The following is a 21,711-nucleotide window of genomic DNA, read 5'->3' on the forward strand; positions in this document are numbered from 1 at the left end:
TCACAAATGATGCATTCAATCAGTGTGTGAAATATCCTTTGACGACCGGGGATTCTTGTGTAGTTTTTGTATAAAGTCTCTAAATCAATTCCAGACCCGTAGTTAAAGATGCCAAGAACCGGCTGCTGGCGTAGGCAGTAAAGGCAAAAAAAACTTGGAGCACCAGGGAATAAATAAATGATGAAAAATACTGTAAATAAACACAGGTATGTCAGCAGATTGTAGAGGAAAAAGGCTCCGGGATTTAATTGTAACCGACCTTCTAAAAACCAGTGAGCTGTTCCAAAAGAATCAAAGTTTATCTCATTCGGAGAACAGCGGCCAAGAAGCAAATCTTTAAACCCCGTTTGTTATTTGTTTGTTTTGTGATATAAGTGCTGTTCAAGGACTTTCTGTTATATTTTGCACATGGACTCATATGTATTTTAGTTATTGGACTTTTAAATGAGTTTTTTTTTTTTCAAATATGCAGGAGGAGGAACACAACAGCAGATAGTTTGCACAGCTATAACTGGCAGCTCTGATATCCAAGCCAGCAGCTGTGGCCACATTATACATTAGCTGTCTGTTCACTGTAAGATGACCTTTATTGTGCTGCTCAGTTTAAAAAAAAAAAAAACATAATTAGCTTCATCTTTGAGAACCCAACAAAATGTTTAGTGGGTCTGAGACACCATATTTCACACACTGCTTCTACTAGATGAGATATTAACTGTTTCTTACCCTGACAGATCGTTGTCGATGACCATCTTCTGCAGGCCGGTCGAGATGCTGCAACTCGCCTCAGCGGTAGGCGAACCCATGTGCTCTGAGGACTGTCCGGGTGTCATCTGGACACAGGACGGGTTAGACAGAGCTGTGTTCACTTCCCGCAGGATCCTGGGCAGAGGGCCCAGCTTGGAGGCGGCGCTCTGTGGAGAGAAACGAGAACATTTAACAAGGACATGAAACGTGCATGTTTTGGCGCTGGCATTGCCCAAATCATGACCCCGATGTTTTTGTAATTTCTACCTAGCTATCTAGCTAGCAAGCTGCCATTTTGGAGTGACATCATTGCCTACGTAACAGGGTTGGTTGGGTTGGTTGGACACTGGGTGCGCTCCTTTTCCTGCAGCCGGGGCACAATCCGGTGAGACGTCTCTTAAACGATGTGATGGAGGTTTATTGTGTCATTAATTGTTGACGAGATAATGATGCAACAGTGAAAAAATGATACCAGCAATCACCTGCTGGCTGCTCTGCTGTATGTTCAGTGTTATGAAAGCGTTGCCTGAAAGATCTTCTCCTCTATGTTGACTGCAAACCCTGGAGTCAGTGCCCGTAGGAGGGCTCACTCTGTTTTGTCCTTGTCTTTGTCTTCTTCTGTCCTGTGGCTCCCCAGTCTCTATCTTTCACTGTCTCTACCACTGTATCTGTGGAACTCAGTCAGTCCAACCAACCCTGTGATGTCACAGGTTATAGTGCTGCAAGATGGTGGCGCCCTTGCCACGAAACATATAACACAGTTTGTCTTTTCTTTTATATGTTTATATTTGTCATATTTGTTATATAATTGTTGATTAGAGTGGAAATCCTTTTAGTAAATTAACTTCATTGATTGCTTCATATCAACTTGAAGTTTCAAGCAGTTTGAAGTAGTTTGGTTGAATTTCATGTTTAGATATATTTTTATTTAAGTTATTTCCCCTATGCCATACAATCTCTCTTATTCGGACAACATGCTGAATAATGAAACAGGCCGGCCAGTCTGACTGACTGGAGTTTTAACCTGAGTCACTGTAATTTCTGAATTATTGAAAAGACAAGGTTTCTGAGAGCTGCATGCTCTATCGTTGATAAAAAAAGAACATGGATCTACCCTTTATCTAATTATTACCAGCTTCCAATCTGCTACCACAGCTAATGTAAATGTCCTTCTAAATCCATTAATATGCCTCAGCCAGCCTCCGAGGCTTCGCAGTGGTCTCCCCTTGTGCACTGCTTATGCAATGCAATAATAAATTATTGATTGATGTACGATAAACATCACCTAATGTAGTCTAAGCACGATTCAAACCCTGAAGTTTGTGATGATGCACTCAAGATGTTTGGGTCTTCAGGAACAAGTTGGATCTACAGAATATCCATCCATCCATCCATCCATCTATCTCTTTATCTCTTTATCTGTATATTTTTTACGGAAACAAATGAATTACAGTTCTCAGTATAAGAATATGGAATATTGGACCCTGCAACAACAAGGTGCTGGCTTTACTACTATCATTTTTGCTGCAAGTGTCCCTTATGTAACACTAAATCCCCTTAAAAATATTCCATCATATTCATTACCCAATATTACAAAAATACATATTGCTACAAGCAGAACTGTCTGTACCTGATCCATCTGAGACACCACCTCAGAGAGGAGGGAGTGCAGGGTGGAGAGTTCCCTGCCGAGGTCGATATACCCCTCAAAGCCTGCCGTGTTGGAGATTGTCTCTGGGTTTGAGATTTCCAGCAAGAAGCGCTGCATATTGGTCCACTCGTGCTCCAGGAACTGGTTCATGAAGGACATGTACTCTTCCTTGTTACCGAATCTGAAGAGGAACAAGGGCAGAGAAAAGGTTTATTTGGCTAAAAAGAAACTGATTCAAACACATGAATAAAAAAAAAACAAAACAAAACATAAAAAAAAAACACTCACTTGGTGAAGTTGGCCAGATTTTGGGTGACTTTAGCGATGAGCGTGAGCGTACGTGCCGTGCGGTCATCGGGGTATTCCTGCATCAGATTGAAAAGTGACGGGGACATGATGGCCGGACAGAGAAACCGCAGGAACAAGGACGCACTGATCAAACGCTCGCTGATGTCCGGTCGACCCCGGTTGCTGCATTCCTGCCGCCACGACGCGAACACCTCTTTCAGTTCTCGTGGAAAAACGCTATCGAGAATGAAAAGACAGGACAGATGTTGTTAAACGATCTATACTTCACAGCACATGAATGGGATTTTAACTGTAGGTATACAAAAATGGTTCATAATAGTTTGTATGTCAACTTGTGTTCCCTGTTCCTTTTTTTTGTCAAAGCAGTTTGTGTGTGTTTGGCATAATTCCTCTTCCTATTGATGTATTCTCAAAGCATAATTCGAAGACAGATGATTCGTCCATTTTGGAGCTCTGGTGGTTGAGTTGCTTTAAGATCCTTCAGGGCTAAAGTCTCCTGTTTCCAGGAGACGATATGTAAATTACAACATTTTCATGCTGTATATTTTTTCTTCACATTTATATCGGAGTCCATGCAATCAAGCAAAATAGACATCATTTATTGTGAAGTCTGGTGCAGTATGTGCCGCTAGTCACCCGCCTTTAAGAGTAAAGCAAAACGTTTATGACTCCGTACTTATTGTGTGCGGATTTCTCCAGAAAAAAAAGAATTGTGTTCCAGTATTCACCAGTATGAGTTGATGATTTTGCAGAAGGCCAGCTCACAGCACATCTTCAGGTTACTCTGGTGTTCTGGCAGGTCACCTGATGAACATTTGGACGGATCCACCTCACAGTTCTCATCTGACTCATACAGAGCCTTGATAAACTCACCTGAAAAAAAAAGGAAGTAAGAAGTTAAGGAACGAATGGCTTTTAAGGGATGAAGATATCAGTTTCTTAGTGTATCTGTGAGGCAAATACAGCAGGGAAAAGGAATTGTGATGACTTTGGTCTGATATTGTCCTAACCACGAACCAAAAAAAAGGAAGTAAGCTTGACCTATGACGATAAACACAACGACCGAAAGATCCAGAGCATCCCATGTCTTTTTTGTTAGCTTGGGTAAAAGCCTGTAAAGGGTGACCATCTTTGTTTGTCATCCCACTCTAAACAGAATGATAGAAATGGGGATAGGAGTGTGTCTGTGCTGTCTCTGGTGGTCTCAAGTGAGGCTTGTCTGTCCTTGTGTTACCCCAGTTGCAATTTCAATGATTTCAATAGTTTAGCTTGACACCAAACAAGAGAAGCTCCACCAGTGCGGTGATGCATAATTTACCAGCCCTCAATATTTCTCTGAAGCAACCCCCGAGAGAGACATGCAAGGAAACAAGGCAGCAAAACATCACATAAACGTGTCTCCGTCTGCAAAGACAGCCAAGAAGAGAGACACACGCAGAACGGCGAAAAAACACACGTCGAGCATTAATATAAGCAGCAAACAGAGAAAGAGGTAATGACTGCCAAGAAGGATGTGTGCCGTTTGTAGATTAAACTACCACTGAGTACGTTTCTGAATCGGGCAGGGAGAAAAGCACACAGAGCGTACAGAGTGCTTATTGTTGGAATTGCAGACAGACAAACACACTTGATCTAACCTTGGATTAACATTGTAGGAGCGAGACTAGGAGGGTCAAACAATCACCTCATAATAGTTTTCAACAACTGTCAGTGGTTTAGAGTTCCTGCAATGCTTGTCACAGCTGGACAAAAAATGTATTTCATCTATTTATTTTCATATTTGCTGTAGACATTTTCTTCTGTTTGTCTCTTGAATCTGGGACTCCATTTGAATTACTCCTGAATAATATTCCTGATCATTTAATTTACTGATGTTACACTTATGTAAACAGTTTCTAGATGGGGTATAAACAGAAATCAGAGGAAAGCTCTTGGTACATGCGGTAGAACAAATGGAAATACATTAAAATAGTATCTTCAAGTATGGACACGTCGTGTTTTTTTTTTTCTCCGAAACTATTTCAGCCTTTTCTGAGATGAAAAGCGGTAGATTATAGCCTCTGCTCCACTCACCGAGGGCGTCCTGCAGGTACTTCTGTCCCACCAGTTTGAGGTATTCCTCAATAGCCTTTGTTGCTAATGTGTTCTCTCTGAAGATGAGGTGCTCGTTCTCCCCGCAGCGGTCCACCTCTGACATCATCAAGTCTGTGAGGAAGTCCTGCAGAGAAAATAAAAACAAGACAAGAAGAGGGTCAACTGCGAGTCCCATAATTCTATGTGATTACCTACACTTAAGAAATAAACGGATACAGATGTCTGTTCCTTTATCGTGTGAACTGAATGCTGCATTTGAACGGAGATTTTTGCTATTTGGAAAACAGATGAAAAGATATTAAAAAAAACAGAGTTGGTGGTGGAAGTTAATACAGTAACAAGAGGATTATAATGGTCTGATTATTGTAATCTGATTCATCATCTTCCTCTGTTTAATCTGTTTACATTACTTACATCTTCTGTGATTTCAGACACTGTTATTCCCCACCTGTGCTTTGCCCCTTACAGTAACTGATCATCTGATCAGTCTCTTGCCTGCACACCTGCTCCCAATCACTAATCTAACACAGCATATTTACAGTCCTTGGCCACTATTCATCCGTTTGCCACACTGTACTTAGTTGCCGTAGATCTGCAAGTCTTCCTCCTTTCTTGAGTGCTTCTGTTTAGTTTGTTGGTTCATGACTGTCGGCTAGTTTGTCAATCTGCTAAATGATTGAATGATGAAAAAATGCACATGTGCATAATTTATCCCTGCCCCTAAACGAAACATGTGATGAGCACAAGCCTGCATACAAGCTAGCTTGAACGAAAATGAAAATATTAGCTTAAACCTGCAGTGCACTGTATTTTGGCCACTTGGGGGCAGTGGAAACAAACTGCAAACTAAACACTGATTAACTTTAAATTTTGAGGTTGATATGGCAACTTGTGAAACAGTTGCTTATTTGCACATTCAGCGGACACAAAGAAACATTAGCATAGATTTGCAGTCATGTTTCTGACCACCTGATTGATGAAAATCTAGTATCCACTAATAGGTTTGTTTTTGGTCTCCACTAACTCCTGCGGGAAATATCCTGCTATTCACCTTCTAACTGCTCCACTATTTTCACCAGCTAGTTGCTAACTTTGTCTGTCTGCTGTGTGGTGCTGGGCGGGTACCATACACTGGGTTTCCAGAGCTTTTTTACTGAAAGCTGCTGCTTACGTCAGAAAACTACTCTGATGAGCGATGAGAGTGAACCGAACAATAAGCTACGGGCCATAAACCAAAAACAATGAGCGCTACGTAGAACTGAGAGGAACTACAGAGCTGGGTGACAACTCTCTGTGGGTTTCTCATATATACACATGGTCATTTAATCTATTGTTAATACTACAGTTGTTTATAACAGCTTTAATAACATTATGTTAACTAGAAAATCTTAATCTTTCCTTCGGAGGCTATAAAAGTTAGCAGCGTGGCTCAATAAGTCACATGCAGAATGAAGCACTTTCATTAACTCCTGACACAGCGGGCCATGATAAGTCCTGGTATCACTAATCACCTTTATCAGTTGCATCTGCGCTCTGAGTGTGAGATGGAATAAAACTGTGTCTCAATTCACTACACTTCCACGCTGCGACAGGTTTTAAAATCACATTTTTATGACCACCGAATGGGAACAAAGTGGAATTGTGTCATCACAACAAAATGGAGTGAAACAAAATTGTTCTATTCATGTCATGCCTTTGAATGTGACATATCCTGGAGCTAGAACTCAGTATGCAGAGAAAGAACCACATGTTTACCACGAAATAGGCAAAAAAAAAAAAAAAAAAATGGTGACAGGACTCATTTTTTCATATAATGACAGCAAACATTTTCTTCACTTTCATTCAAATGCTCAAAGGGTGATTTCTGGCACCTCTTTTGCTGTGCAGTGAGTCAATGAAGACAGAGAAAATGCTAGTCTGTTTGCCACTCATGGAAATGGAGAGTAGCAAATAAATAAAGTCAACTGACAAAAATACGGATGTACTGTACGTCATAACCAGGAAGCTACACGACCCGAGTTTTTTACCAAAGTCACGATCACTTAAAAACAACACGTCAAACTTAAAATGTGTTTCATCTTTCTTCTTAGCTGGAAGTGTGAATTATTTAGATTGAATGCTCTTATTTACTTATCTTTGATAAAATAACTCTCTTAAAAGTAATATCCATAAGGAGTATATAGTATCCATCAGGTGAAGAGAAATAATTGGTGGAGACAGGCATTAAGGCTCCCAAAATCCAACGTCTGAGAGAGAGAGAGAGAGAGAGAGATGGAAACGGAGCCATCTGGGGATGAATCATCCCCCTGTTTAGATCCCTTCAACAAATTTCTGGGTGTACTCTTATGCAAGTCCCCTGGCATCTTGTTAAACTAGGGGAACCAGCGTAGCAGTGAGGGAGGGAAGAGAGGCAAGTGACAGATGTACAGAGAGAAATAGAGAAGGAGAGGAAGAAGAGACAGACTGGTGGTCTTTAAAGAACAGAGAGGAGGAGGTGGAAAGAATGCGACAGAGCCTCTCAGACGGTTTCTATAGCTGCTGCAGGAGCCTGTTATCCGGCTAATCAAAGATACACCGCGGGGAGCCAATCATCCACTGATGTGTAGCGAAAGGAGGCTTTTTGGTTAATGCATTTGCACATTCCGCGCATGCAACCTCCCCCACACACACACATACACATACAGTAAACTTAAGTTGAACAAATGCGCCTATCAATAAATATTTAAATGAAATCCAGAGTGCAGCATTAGAGGAGCTTTTTGAGTATGTTTCAGCGTGTGAGTTTGTGGTAATGAGACAAATCAGCGTTACAGTCTAGGTGATGTTTAGCTGTTTCTTGATACAAAGGTATTACAGCAATGGTAAAAGAATATTTTCAACAATGCATCTGACATCTCCGAGTCGTATTTTGTCGAGAACTCGCTGGACAGTAAGGAGTTCGTGCCTTATTATAAATAAGGCATTCAGCAGAGAACAGCACACATAACACACAGATGCCTGAGGAAACCTGACCTTTTGTGGTGTATGGACACCCATCCCATCATTAGACTAGGGGTCTTGTTTCTTTCTTTTTTTTTTTTTATTGGAAGAAAATGTCATCCCAATTATGATCTTTCCTCAAACCTCTACCCCTCTGTGGCTCTCTCTCTGCCTCCCTCCTCTCCTCTGTCCTCTCTGCTCCGCACTGCTTATGTGGCCACTGAAGCGAAGCAAATCCAGGCCTGATTAGAGAGGATGGTCAGATGAAATGGAAGAGGAGAGAGACAGAGAGAGAGGGAGAGAGAGGGAAACTGAGAGAGAGAGAGAGAGACATCAAAGAGACAGAATAATAACAGAATATTTTTCTGTTGGTAGTCTAAAACAAAAAAAAAAGAAAGAAAATGACATCCAACCACCTCTGACAATAATCTCTTGCAGTGACCTGCTAAGGGTAGACGTTTGTTGAGCCTACCGACGTCTAGTGTGTTTATTCATGCCAGCTTGGAGCTAAAAAAAAATAACACTACCGTATCGAGAGATTAGAGGGACTATAATGGTGGTTTTTGCATATTTCTGCTCTCCTTCAAGTAAAAACTACACATTATGTCAACCAGTTTTCAACATATATATGTTTTTAAGATTGATTGCTTTGCTTTCAGTTGGCAACTGGTTTCCACTCATTCCAGTTTGCTGTTTGTTATGACAGCATGGTAATGCAGTTGAAAGCAGGACCATTGTGGCAACTCTTGCATTCACAGACACATCAACAACACTAATTTAAGAGTCTGCAGCACTGACTGAAGCTTTGTTGTAGGAAATTCAAACCAGGAAGATTATTGTACTGTGTTAACAAGTCTACAGCCACGCTAGCACACTCTGTGAGGCTGACAATGCTAACATGCTGATGTTTAACAGGTATGTTCACCATCTTAGTTTAATGTTTAAGAATGTTAACATTTGCTGCAAAGGGACGACAATGGAAATAATTTGGGGACTTATCGTTACATCCCTGACAAAATCTGATATGTTGTATCTTATAAATATAGTAGAATGGTGTCAATAAACCAAACAAATGAATTAGCATGAAATACAAAAGTACAGCAGAGGGTGATGGGAATGTTATTAGTTTTGCAGGGTATTTGGTAATAAACTGGACTATCAAAAATTTTGACCTCATGATGGCGCAAGAGGAGAAGTCAGAGGATCGCCAAAGTCATTTGGATATATTGCCTGTCTACCATGAACACCTGTATGAAATGTTTAAACTTTTCTAACTAATAAAACACAAGCAAAAGTACAGTCATTGTAAAAGATACCTCTGGTATTTATACCATAGTGACATCTGTGGAAACCAGTGACTGCCTGAAAGGTAGGAGATCAATGAGCAGTAACAGTAAGCAAATATGTGATTTGTAGTCACAACATTGAGAACCACCAGTATGATTATAGAAGTCTCTCTTTCACTGAGCAATCGTGTCCTAAAAAGATATTGGAACTCCTTTCTTTTCCCTCCAGTCATCCTTCAGCCTCGTCACTGACTCCCTCAATCCTGCAGCCAGCCCCTCCTCCTCCTCCCTCTGCTTCAGTGCTAATAAGGAGAAGTGGAACGCTCTCTGTATCGCTGCCACATCTCATCAGCTAAACCATGCCTCAAAAAACCCAACACCCCCCCAACACACAGTACACAGAGAAAGGAGGTTGATATGAAGATGGGGTCGGGGTGGAGGGTAGATAGTGCAAAGCGGCTGATCATATCTAATAAATAGCAGGGAACAGAGTCCTGTTTGAAAAGATGAGAAGCTCCCTGGAGATGGGCTTACTTGCCAGGAAAAACTCATAAAGTCTTGTCCATTGCACCCCTGTCTGTGCAGTGCTTACATCTCTATTCAGCAATATTCCACTGCACATTGTGCAGAGGCCTCATGTTTTGGAGCTGAACTATAAAAAAAAAAAAAACTCCCATACTGAGTTCAGAAAAGACAACAAAATTATAATCAGAAATCTCACTGCAAGAGTCTCACACGCACTGAAACACAATCAGACATATCTGAACACAGAACAGGACACGATGATGTTCGTTTTAATTGACATGCTGTGCCTTGAAAAGCTAGGACATTGAGTCAGGGAAAGACAAGAGAGAGAAAAAAGTAGCCAAAAAAGAACCATGTTTATGCTTTTAACCCACCCAGATGTTTTTCCTGTGTTTCTATGGCAATATAAAGCAGAGAAATCCAAATGTGAGAGCAATACAGCACCTTAAAAGGATAGAGCAAGAGCAAGAGAGAAAGGGGTGAAATAACATAACATGTTCTTGTAAATTCAGCCTCATTACTAGAAGAGTGCACTTAGTAGAGTGCAGATTTCCGCCAGGTGTGTCTGAGGGCATGGGTTCATATAACTTCACTTAATAAGGTAACAAAAACAGGGCAATGAGTCCAAACTTCTTGATTTTAAACATTGTTATTTATTTAGAACATCTGGTTGTAACACACCACACAAAATAAAACCCCTCTCAAACAAAGAAGAGTTGAATCTCACTCAGCTCAATGACAGTTAAGATGGTGGCAAAGCTAACAAAAGCAGGATTTATTCATCTTGTATCGAGCTTAACTTTAGTGGATCATAACATATTGGGTATGGAATTAATCTGCAGATGCTCCGGTTCAAGATGAGACCAAATTTTTCTACGGATATCAGGTTTTAAGCCACGACAAAGGCCAAAACGTGGCCTGCAACAGACTTGTTTTTAGCCAAGCAGATTGCTGGAAATGCCTTTTGCTGCAGTGGTTGATCACTTGCGGCCCCTACCGGCCGGTTAAAAGGAGCGAGGAGTCAGCACTCAGTGGTGGCATAAACGTGTTATACAGTAACCTCCGGGGCTGAAAGATGAAGACAGAAGTGCCAAAACCTGCAGGTCCTCGAATAGCCACTTGAGGCTGGCTGCAAAAGTGACTCAATCCCATAGATCCCCATGTTAAAATACCCAACTTTACAGCAGAAATAAACATGTTTACAACCTGGTACAAAAAATGGTTTTGGTCTCTATAGCTAATTTCCCTGTTCATGACAACTGTACGGGGAGCGAACTTTTATATAACTCACCCGTTTAAAATTTATCTAGGCTTGAAGTTATGCATAATTAAGGGCATGGCTGCTTTGAATAACAGCTGGGTGCCGTCACAGGCAAGTTGCTACCACAGCGACAGCATTGATTAGGTAATGTAACCATGGTGTAACCCCAGATTCACAGAGTACAGGCGTTTTCAGTTAATGAAAGTTAGTTGTAACATTTTAGTCGCCTAAAAAATATTTTTTTAGCATTCCATTGTACTAAAAGACTCTCTAAAGAGTCGGATGCTCAGTCTTTTCTGGTAAGTACATTTTGTTAATGGTTTTAAGCCTGCTTTTCACTAGTGAAAATAAGCATTGGCATTATAACATTTTAACCATAGACTGTAAATGCACCGTGCTAACCAAGCTAGCAGCTAGCATTAGGGTCAGCTCCACCCTCTCGTCCAAATAGGTTACTTCTGGCTCCAATAATCCAAGATAGCGATGGTCAAAATGCAAACTCAAAGCTTCAAAATGGGAATCCACAAACCAATAGGTATTACAGTCTGTGCTCCAGGCTTACAGCTGGCAGGGATAAAAGCTGTCCTGGAGAGCATGTGGATGTCTTAAGTGAGCCTGAATATCACTCACAGATCGTTTTAACTCTGTTTCATTGTGTGCTCCACAAAGTGTAATGTGCATTGGAATTATTGCATTGTATATTGTGCAAAATGTAGAAAAATGATGCTGATATAATGGCCGAATCATGTTTTTTCTTGTGTGGTCTATAAACAAAATATTAAAATGTATTCCTACTAGAGCCTACTTTTCTTTTAGATTGTCCTCCTGTTGAACTATTATTCCAATATAAGAAAATGTGTTATTTGTGTATATTACATTCCAACAGAGCATGAGTAAACATATTCATTTTAGCATAAATTCTAACGTCTTGTTCATAGATTGTTTTTACCTTGTGAATGGATAGAAACACCATTATTGGAAAAGTCATGGACTGTGGAACTAATGGAATTCATTAGAAAACAAACAAAATGGAAATTACCTTATGATGCTTTGAGAGTTCATATTCAGGTAAATATATATCCCACAAGGCAGCAAATACACCTATTTAGATCATTTAAATAACAAAGTTTGGGTTCAATAATTGGTAATTTTATCGCAGGTAGGTAAGACGGCGACAAATTGAATGCGAGGAGGAAAAAGAAACCCTATTACATTAACAATTTGACTGATCGATGAGTCTGGTTTTCGAGCCTTGGGCAAGGGCTGAGGAGAGACTCTGGGGAAGAAAACAGGAACCACAGCAGCCACTCCATCCTTTCCTCTCCTCGTCTTTCCATTTCTCTCTCTGCCTCCCCTGGTCTTTCTCCCTAGAGACTGGTGGCTAGTATTACAGCGTTATAGCCTGCAGCTCTTCCTGTGAGGGTCACATTGGGTTGACGGAGCGAACTGGAGGCTGAATGGAAATGGAAGCGGCTCCTCCCGTAGGCGCAGAGGCTTGTCATTCAACAGAAAAAAAACAGGAAAAACTGTAGCTTGCTGAGCATATTCCCTGTGAGTCTGTGTTTCTGTGTGTGGGCGTCTGCTATATTAAGTGTTGATGTCATTAGTCTGCAACACCCTGTAATGCATATTTGATTATTAAATGGAAATTTTGCCCACTTCAACATCAAGCCTCATATTAAGTCTTAAAATCTTATTTGAAATATGCCAGTTGGTTAACATATTTCCACTTGTTTCTATTACATTTACATTTTTTTCCAGGGTTTTCGAGAGGGGTGTCATCATTTTGGCTAGAATAAGGTATACTGTATGTTAAATTATCTCACACAAATGGCTCATTATTTCTCAAATACATGGTTAAAAACAAGACTGAGAGTCTGTGAGGCTTCAGTGCTTTGAGCTAAGGTTAATATGTAAACATTTTCACATTGACGATGATAACATGCTGATATTTAGTATGTATAGTATAGTGTACCATGTTCACCATCTTAGTTTAGCGTGTTAGCATGCTGCCATTTGTTAAGTAGCACTACAGTGAACACAAAGTACAGCTGTGGCTGATGGGAATGTCTTCAGTTTTAAAACAAACAAAACACCTGCACTCATGGATTTATATCCTTATTATTTTTTAACGTGCAAATGCAGGTGTTTGGTCATAAACCAAAGTATTGTGCAAATTTAACTTTTGAGCTGATGAGAGAAAAAAATCTTATAATCATTCATCCTGAAGGGGACAAACTGTATATATGTCTGTAAAGAATTTCATGGCAATCCATCCAGTACTTGTCGAGATATTTCAGTCTGGACCGAAGTGGCAGACTGACGGACCGACACTGTCATCCCTACAAGCCAAAAAAATCCCCCAAGTTATTTAAACATTTACTTTTATGATATCAGCTCTTGTCACTTGACAAGTGCTGCACACCGTAGGTGCTTCAAAAAGAGGCAAATTGTATCCCAAAGGTTGTGCTGTGATGGAGTCCTGCAGGCAAGAGAACACCTGGATGATCAAAAGTGACCTGGTGCAAAAAAAATGTGATGAATAAGATAGCTAAGATGAATTTGACTTGGGGTGAGGCTCAGTGCGTTGTCAAGGACAGGGAACAATTGAAGGAACTCTTAATTTATGTATGAACTACTTAACACCGGATCTTATTCATACATTTTATTTTATTTGTGTGAAGAATCTATTGATTTTCATTTAATTATTGTATATTTCAGGGCTTGATTTGTATGCCTCTCTTTGCATATGTATGTGATAAATGCAAAAATGAACTGAAAAAAGACAGACACATACACAAGAGACAGTGTGTGTTTTCTTAGTGCCAACGCAGCCGACAGGAGGCTTCCAGATCAATGTGTCGAGAATCACGTTGTACGGCTGAATGTTTTCCTCTGCAGCCTGCTGCTGTTTGGCACCACAGCCAGAGACTGTGTTGCTGCAAGGTGAAACTACATTTCTCTAAATGCTCCCTCCCTTTTGTCTTCCCCCCCCCCTTCTCTTCATCTTAGGTGTCTTCACCTTTCTCTGTTTGGCTGTTTCCAGCTCTCTTCCATCACTCCACGCTGTCAGGGGATAGTCAATATAAATCATCTGTGAATTATTAAACAGTCTGGGAATATGATGCACTGCCTTTGTAGTACAGATTTTTACAGGAAAGACTATGAGGAGAGCGAGTGAGTTGATGTGCTTTGAATTTATTTCCTGTTCTGGTTGGAGCCTATAGATCTGTGGCTTTATGACTACGGTAGCTGACATCTTCTGTTCTCTATGTGCCCTCTTTCTCTCACTCAAATACACTTTACACACACACACACACACCCACACACACACCGTACGTCTGTCTCCTCCAACATCTTAGTTCATCACAGGCTACACTTCTTCTGTGGTGAATGATACAGATTACAGCTATTAAAATACTCTGGAAACTCAGACAAAGCTCTATATATGGAAGAAAAAAAGACGCCAGCACATACTGTACTGGAGAAGCCGATTGCTACTGTCAAAAATAATAAAAAAAAAACAATATTTGCAACTTCCCTGTTACTAGAGAGAGTACTGACGAGTGGCTAGCTTGATACGAACGCTCACTGGCCCTCTCGGGGGACAACTGATTGAATTCAAAGCCATGTTAAAAAAACAAAAAAAAGCCCAGAGGAATACAGAACTACCAGAGCCCTTCATGTCATGTTAATAAATCATTTGTCACACCATATTATATGCGTACCACAAACTATCGCCCGTGCGCCACAGCTGTGGTGATGAGCATCACTGCCCACCGATGACAGCGCCGAATGCATTAATAAGATGCTTCACATAACTAGCGGAGAATAACTGTGCTGCGGGGCTGGCGACAATTTACCACAGAGGATGTGGAGAGGAGAGACTCATATTTTTTGCCCTCTTAAGCAGGGCCGTTAGTTTACCTTCAGGAGCAATAACATAAAAAAAAAAAAAGCAATGGCATAATAACCAGAACACCACCCTCCTCTGGCCAGTTATCATAAGGATAAATCCTCCTTATCGTCGCTTCCAAAAAGTCGGTGCGGCAGAGAGGAGCAAAATTAGAACATCATCTTCCTGAGGGCTGAGGCGTCGAGAAGACTAGATCAATAACGCAGGAGGATTCATGCCAGGAGTGGATATTTTCAGATGAAAGAAAGGTGAACTTCTGCAGGCAATTCCAACACAGCGGAGGGTTGCTATTGTTACTGTGGGGCTTCTAATAGTAATGTTTGGGTGTGTGGACATAACAGCATTTCCCACAGGGCAGGAGACGGCCCCCGTGTCGTGACCTTACACCGCTAGGAGATCTGCAGAAATGTTATGGTTAGATTTCTCTTTTTTTTTTTTTTGATTTCAGCTGGATTTACAGTCTTAAAATCAACCCACACCCATAGGATCACATAATCTCCCACCACATATATCTTAATACCACCGCAGGCCTACTTGTTCATGCATAAAATTGGATAAATGACCTGCGATCACCTGCTAATGTCTTGTGACTACACATAGGTGTGTGCGTATAAAGTTAGCATCTGTGCGGCGACGCGGGGCGTGCCCGTCGTGCTCACCAACGCATCTAGACATCAATACAGCATCGGTAATGACATCTCTCCGGAGAGCTTTGGCCTCGAGACGCGACGAAGCGTGAAAGAGAGATGAGGGAAGACAAAGACGGAAAGTGGGGAGAGAACGAGGGGAGAAAGAGCGAGTGTTCAACGGAGCAGAATGTTCAGGGTGTAATTATTCGGTGATGGGTGATAAAGTGACACAGGAAGAAACAGAAGTCTGGAAGTGTTGCATACTAATGACCGTTACGACCCGCAATCTGCATCTCTTAACAATAGCCAGCTGCAATTAGAAGCTGCTCCCCACCTGTACGCAGCTGATTTAGCACGATGCACATCAAGCAGCAGAACTTACTCCATCCTTCAGCAGAGCTACAAAGAGTTACTGCTGCATCTCCCCCCCCAAAAAAAAAAAAAAAAAAAGCTCACCTCCTGTTCACCCCTGCTGGATGACAGGAAGGGTGTAACATCTTATGCAAATATAACGCAAAGTCTTCAGCTCTGACCTATACGAAACAGACACTGACGCATGGATTTCACTTGAGACTGGATAGCTGGAAGACTACGAGAATACCAGGGAGGGGGGGGGGGGGGGCAAAACAACCAAGGGCTCCATTACATTTGCAGGAAAACAATATAACCAGGCTTACAGGATTTTCCATAGTTTATCTTGGACATTGCTCGATTCCTAAATATAACTCACCGATGTTAGGGGAGGCCGCGCCCTGCTTGGCAATGGATGAAAAAAAAAAAGGACTTAATCATCGGGATTGTAAATGAATAAACCATGCAACATACGTCATGATATATGTATATATGCTCCATCTATGCGGCATCAAAGGATGTCTTAATTAGCCCTTTAGAATATTTTAGAATAAGTGGTTTGTTGGTAGGGCTGTGTGATGCTGTATTTGGCATGACTTGACTGCTCTATCCATCAAGGCTGAAGCGAAAACACGCACTCGAGTGTGTACGCGAGTGTAGTGCCTAAATATGTCAGACCACTTCACAATGTCACGAATGATGAAAGTCTTTTTTTTTAAGAAAAGGAAGCTGCAGTAGCTAACAGCAGAAACACTCGACATTTCAACACAGCTTTCATTAATTCTTCCTGTTTATGACTAAAAAGAAAACTGCGGCTCTGTAATAACAGCCCCTCAAAGGTAGAATTGAAAGGGTTTTTTTTCATGTGCGGTGTCTTGAACACAGATGTGGTGAGGACATTATTTGAGGGTCTCTCTCATGATAAGCAACCTTGAGATATCATCTCTGTGCCAGCCGTGTTTTTTTTACAAGCATCCAAGTGTCCCCGGCTTCCAGAAACCTTAGCCAGGAAGAGAAACCAGGAGGTGGGGGAAAGAAGTAAAAGTTTTAGTGCTTTTGCACAGAAGGTAGGGATTAATTGAAAGTAATCAAGGATGTGACTGTCTCTCCAGGGAGCTGTAGAGGCCTTCTCCCCCCATCAATCAGCAGCTATCAGTCCCGAGCCTAAACTGGCAGACTGGCAGTACAGTGTGGATAGATATCACTTCTTAAGCACTAATCATTCATCATTCGGCTGAGCCCTGATAAAGACGGAGAAAGTTTCAAAGCTCTGTTGACGAGATATCGTCACGAAGAGCTTAATTGAAGCACGAGTGGTCGCTGGCGACTAACGAGGCAGAGAGGACGAAGATGATGCTGCGGCGATGAAAGCAGCCTGAGTTATTTCGGTCTTCAATGACGAGGACAACAAGATGCCTATTTCCTGTCCTGGTTTTTTATAGTTGGCCAAAAATACTTTGTCCGTTGCAAATGCTTTGGAATTGAATAAATCCATCATTATATTTATTTATTCAACATTCATCATATTAGTAAACTTCTTCCAGACTGAAACTAATTCTTTTCATGAATTAATCTGCAGATAACGTTCTAAATTTATCAGTAAATTGCTTCTTGGTCAGTCAAATACCAGAAAATAGTGAAAAATGTCCATTTTAATTTTCCAGAACACAATTTGACGTCTTCAAATGTCTTGTTTGGTTTGCCAACAACAGACTGAAGCCAAAGAAATTTAGTTCACGATGATGTAAAACAGAGAGGCAGCAAATCATTTTCACTTAAATAAAATAACTTACACAACTAATCTATTATCAAAATTGTGTCTGACTTCCTGATGATTCATTATTCGACAAATCAATTCAGCTCTAAACTCTTACATCCTTTCTTCATTAGCAGCCAATAAGATGACTTCCCTTCTCACCTCATACTCTGCTGTTTGTATATGCGGGGTCAAAATGATGTCAACAACTGTTTCACCGCCTTCCAAAGACAAAAGTTGTGCAGTCAAAGTAAAAGTAAAATACAGCTTCGGATCGATGAAGATTATCTGAGTCCGACGGCCTGCTGTCATGGGAGACCGGGCTCCTACTGTGGTAGACTAATCTCCCCCATGCTTGCGATGCTACAGACAGCGGTGGATATATTGTGCTTCTGTCCTGCATCGGTATGCCGTGAAGCACTGCAGGGGATACATGTAAGGGATTAGCTTGAGTTAAAAATGTAATACAGGCTGGTGCACCGAGAGGAAATCACCTGTCTGTCTGGTCTTTGTCTGTGTGTTATTACGGCTATGGGGTTCAAAAGTTCATAAGATGAGCAGGCAGCGGAGGGGTAGTTAACCTCACTGTACTTTATAATGTCTCGTCAGTACTCATGGCGAGATAATCGTCCGTAGAGTACAAACGTGGGGGAAAATGGAAATAAATCTTGTTATTGGTACTTTACCTTGGCCTTGCCAGTGCTCTGTAGAATGTGCACCAGTGCACACGCCATCTCTTCCTTGTTCTTGACGCTAATCCCGGGCTCAAGCACCGAGCACAGCAGCATGTAGTTATTGGTGGTGTACTCTGCAAACTCCTTGTACATCTCCATGGGAAGGATGTTCATACTCTGATAGCGTGCCTTGATCCTGATCATAGGTCCAGATGTCTTGCCTTTAGGGGGGTTTGGTGTGCTGACTGGATACCACTTCTCCACAAACTGTCGCCCGGTAACAGCTGCGACGGGGATATTAACGAGTCCGATGTAATTATTTTTATCTTTCTTTTTCTTCTTGTCCGTGTCTTTGTAGAGGTGGGCCGTGATGCTCATGACAGCGGGCAGGTTGTTGAACTCAAAGTGCTCTCCCCAAAAGACGTTGTCAGCCTTGAGCTTACAGGTGGTGCGGGCGTAGAGTGAGTCATCCAGACAAAGCTCGCAGAAGTATTTCTTTTTGGCTGGCAGGTCCTTGGCCTCGATGATCCACAGCCTCAACATGTTCTCCACCCGACGGCTGTTGTCCTGGAGACAGGAGATGATAGATAGTGGTTTAGTAAGGTCTTTAAACACAGTTTTGCCAACAATCACACCACTGGGAAGTTGAAGAAAAAATTTATTTCAGCGGGAGGACATGTATTGGATGACAATCACTGACCTGAGAATGAATCTAACAACATATTAAGAAGATCTTATAAACAAAATAACTCAAACGCTGCCTGCTTCAAACCCTGATTTTGAAGTTTCACCTTTTCAAAAGACAAACATTTCAGAAAGTACTTCATCACTTCACAGTAGCGATTCAAAATCCGCTCTCTCTCTCTCCTGTTTCCAGTCATTAAAGAGCTACAAAAAATCTCACTCCTACATTATTTCACAGAGTACTCACCCATTCTTATGTCATCAATTGATTTTGCCAGGAGCAGGGCATATTTTTGGGCCATTATTCAGATTGCCTTGAAAACTACCTCGGAAAATGAGGCAATGAAAAGAGGAACTAATAATTACATTATTAAAAAGAAATACCAGAGCCTCTAATCGCAAGGAGAGCATTGGGATGTTTGAACTACTGGTAGCTTCTCTTAAGAAAACTCAACATTATCTGGATGCTTTTCATGCTGTCGACAAAAACACCGTCCTCTGTAATACGACTGAATTTATCTCGAATGCTTTTATGGCTCTTCATAATTAAATTCTGTCTCATATGAGGTGTTTCTGAACATTTCATCTTATCTTTAATGCGTCTGCGGGTCATTCAAGGTGTTTCCTTACGAGGTGAAAGCTAAAAGTCAAGGCATGAAAAAAAAAAAGGCGTATAGTCGACTCTAGTGAAACATCAGGAGATGTGCGGGTCAAGAGGATCGTGTCTCACCGTCACCTTCTTGTAGAAAGTAGAAGAGATCTCATTATCTGTGAGAAGAACTGGCTCAAAGAGATAGCAGAGCCTTTCCACAGAACTCTCCAAAACATTGCAGAGGCATTTTTCATAGCTCTTAAAATAACAAGTCAGGGCCCCTAAAAGAAATATTTATTTCCATCCACTGTCCAACAAAAAAAAAAAAACACCTCAATTTCCCTTCACTCCCAATTCCCACATTCTCCACACGTTTATCCACAAACACCGCATTCATCTCCTAATCGACTCTCGCACCCGGATCTCGAGACGTTTCGAGTGATCGAGGTTCATCCTACACAAATCCTGAGAACAACTCCTCCTTCAGACATCGGCAGTGATAAGCAACCACTTTCCTTCCTTATTTATCTCTACCCGAAGATGCCTAAAGATTTCATGTGCTGAGTCAGCCAGCGCGCCCTAATCAGAGAACAGCTCTACTAAATAGGAAATCAACAACGTCTCATCAAACACTGTGTCTTCTATTCTGCTTTGTCCCTAAACGTCCTTCTTGTATGTAACATCTACATCTTTACAGGCTCACACACCTTGAAGAATGATGCATTAATCCTGATGATTAATTTACTCTTATTGTCAAGTCAGTTTGCCTTGTTAGAAGTGTTTCCTCTCCAGATGTATGTCTGTTGACACAACCGAATTTACCTTACCTTTACTGTAAATAAAGGTGCTCCATACAGTCAAATAGAAATTAAACCTTGTTACGTGTATCTCTTCATTCACCCTGAAGTGCATTTGCTATCAAACACCATCCCGCATAGATGATACCCTCTGTAAATTGCCTATTATCATAATTACCCGTAATTATCCTCCCTCTTATACAGGAGTTGAATTGTGCAGGTTCAGCGTTTGGACCACCGTGTGTTTCATTTACACTGATTATCTCTGGCAGATAGGTATTGAACATGACTGAATGTATTTTTTTTTCTTTCCTTGTCTTTACTATGTGAGCATCTCCTTCCTCCTACCGAACACCAGCAACAAGAAAAGGGCGAGGTCATAGTATCAAATATTGACCTGCAAATCAAAAAGTCAACACGGTTGAGTTCTGCGTGTATCCTACTTAACAACCTGTCCGTTTTTTTTCTCTGTTGATCGATATGTACTCTGTTATTGTAGATCATTATAGATTAAGATTTAGTCCTTTAGGAGCAAAATATATATTTCAGTGAATGAAATGACTGACTTGTAAGGTTTCTTGAATCTTTTTCTTGTCCTCCCCTTTGCTGGAGATTTCATAAAATTACAGAGAACTCCAAATAATTCCAGTATCTGCTTCCATTTTTTTTTACATTTGACAAAAAACACTGCAACGCATCTAATCTCTCAAAATCATACAATAATTAAAAATGCACGTTAACATAGAGGAATAGCACAGCGCTGCAAAAAAGAGCTGAGGACGACGAGGACTTAAACGCCATTAGGAAACTTTTTTGCTGAAGTTCTAATTAGTGAGTAATTTGCTAAATAATGACAGATGAAGGAGCAAAGATGCTGTGAGATTAGGATTTACTTCTCGGCTCGACATGTTTGCCACTCTCCCTCTGACACAGCTGTGTTTGTCGAGATTGCAGATGGTGTCGATGCACAAAGGAGAAAACAGTCTTGGTATTTTTCCCTGCGACGTGTGCCCTCTGCTCTCGAGGTGCACGGTGCAGGAGGATCGCAGCTGGATTTAAAATGATCAGATTGCATTGCTGTATGAGTTACGACACCGTATAGCTCGCTGCGTTCACCCTAATCAATGTAGCAACGTGTGGTTTGGAATTGGGACACTTGTATATACTCAAGTGTTGATTGCTTCACACAGTCTCATCCCACCTACTGTGTATTTACACACGTACCTTGTTGGGTTGTACTGCTCTCCTCAGGTTCTCCATCCATTTGTCTCTCTCGGCTGATGAACGGCAGGAAAAGCATTTGCTTCCTGTGGAGGTGGTGACCTACCGCCGCGACAGAAGAAGAAGGAGGGAAATTAATATTTTAATAATCAAACTTCATGCAAAACAACGCCAGAGAAGAAGTGGGACAGAAACAGTTTTTTCTAAACTTACTCCATTAATAATACAATGACAAAGAAGCA

The 21,711-nt window shown here is 41.2% G+C and overlaps 1 protein-coding gene across 17 annotated transcripts in view; it reads right to left on the minus strand.

The window, feature by feature from the left end:
* Positions 1-21,711, minus strand: part of LOC122968108 (disabled homolog 2-interacting protein-like) — a 149,602-nt gene that overhangs the window by 15,184 nt on the left and 112,707 nt on the right. For all 17 annotated transcript variants that reach the window (XM_044333061.1, XM_044333059.1, XM_044333058.1 and 14 more), the window contains 7 exons: positions 21,473-21,571; positions 18,188-18,742; positions 4,778-4,922; positions 3,433-3,577; positions 2,684-2,920; positions 2,375-2,576; positions 724-911 (listed from right to left, as the gene is read on the minus strand). In XM_044333061.1, coding sequence (XP_044188996.1) covers positions 724-911; positions 2,375-2,576; positions 2,684-2,920; positions 3,433-3,577; positions 4,778-4,922; positions 18,188-18,742; positions 21,473-21,571 — 1,571 coding nt within the window. The remainder of the gene's footprint in view (positions 1-723; positions 912-2,374; positions 2,577-2,683; positions 2,921-3,432; positions 3,578-4,777; positions 4,923-18,187; positions 18,743-21,472; positions 21,572-21,711) is intronic.

The sequence above is a fragment of the Thunnus albacares genome, chromosome 18 (genome assembly GCF_914725855.1).
Source record: "Thunnus albacares chromosome 18, fThuAlb1.1, whole genome shotgun sequence".
Lineage (NCBI taxonomy): Eukaryota > Metazoa > Chordata > Actinopteri > Scombriformes > Scombridae > Thunnus > Thunnus albacares.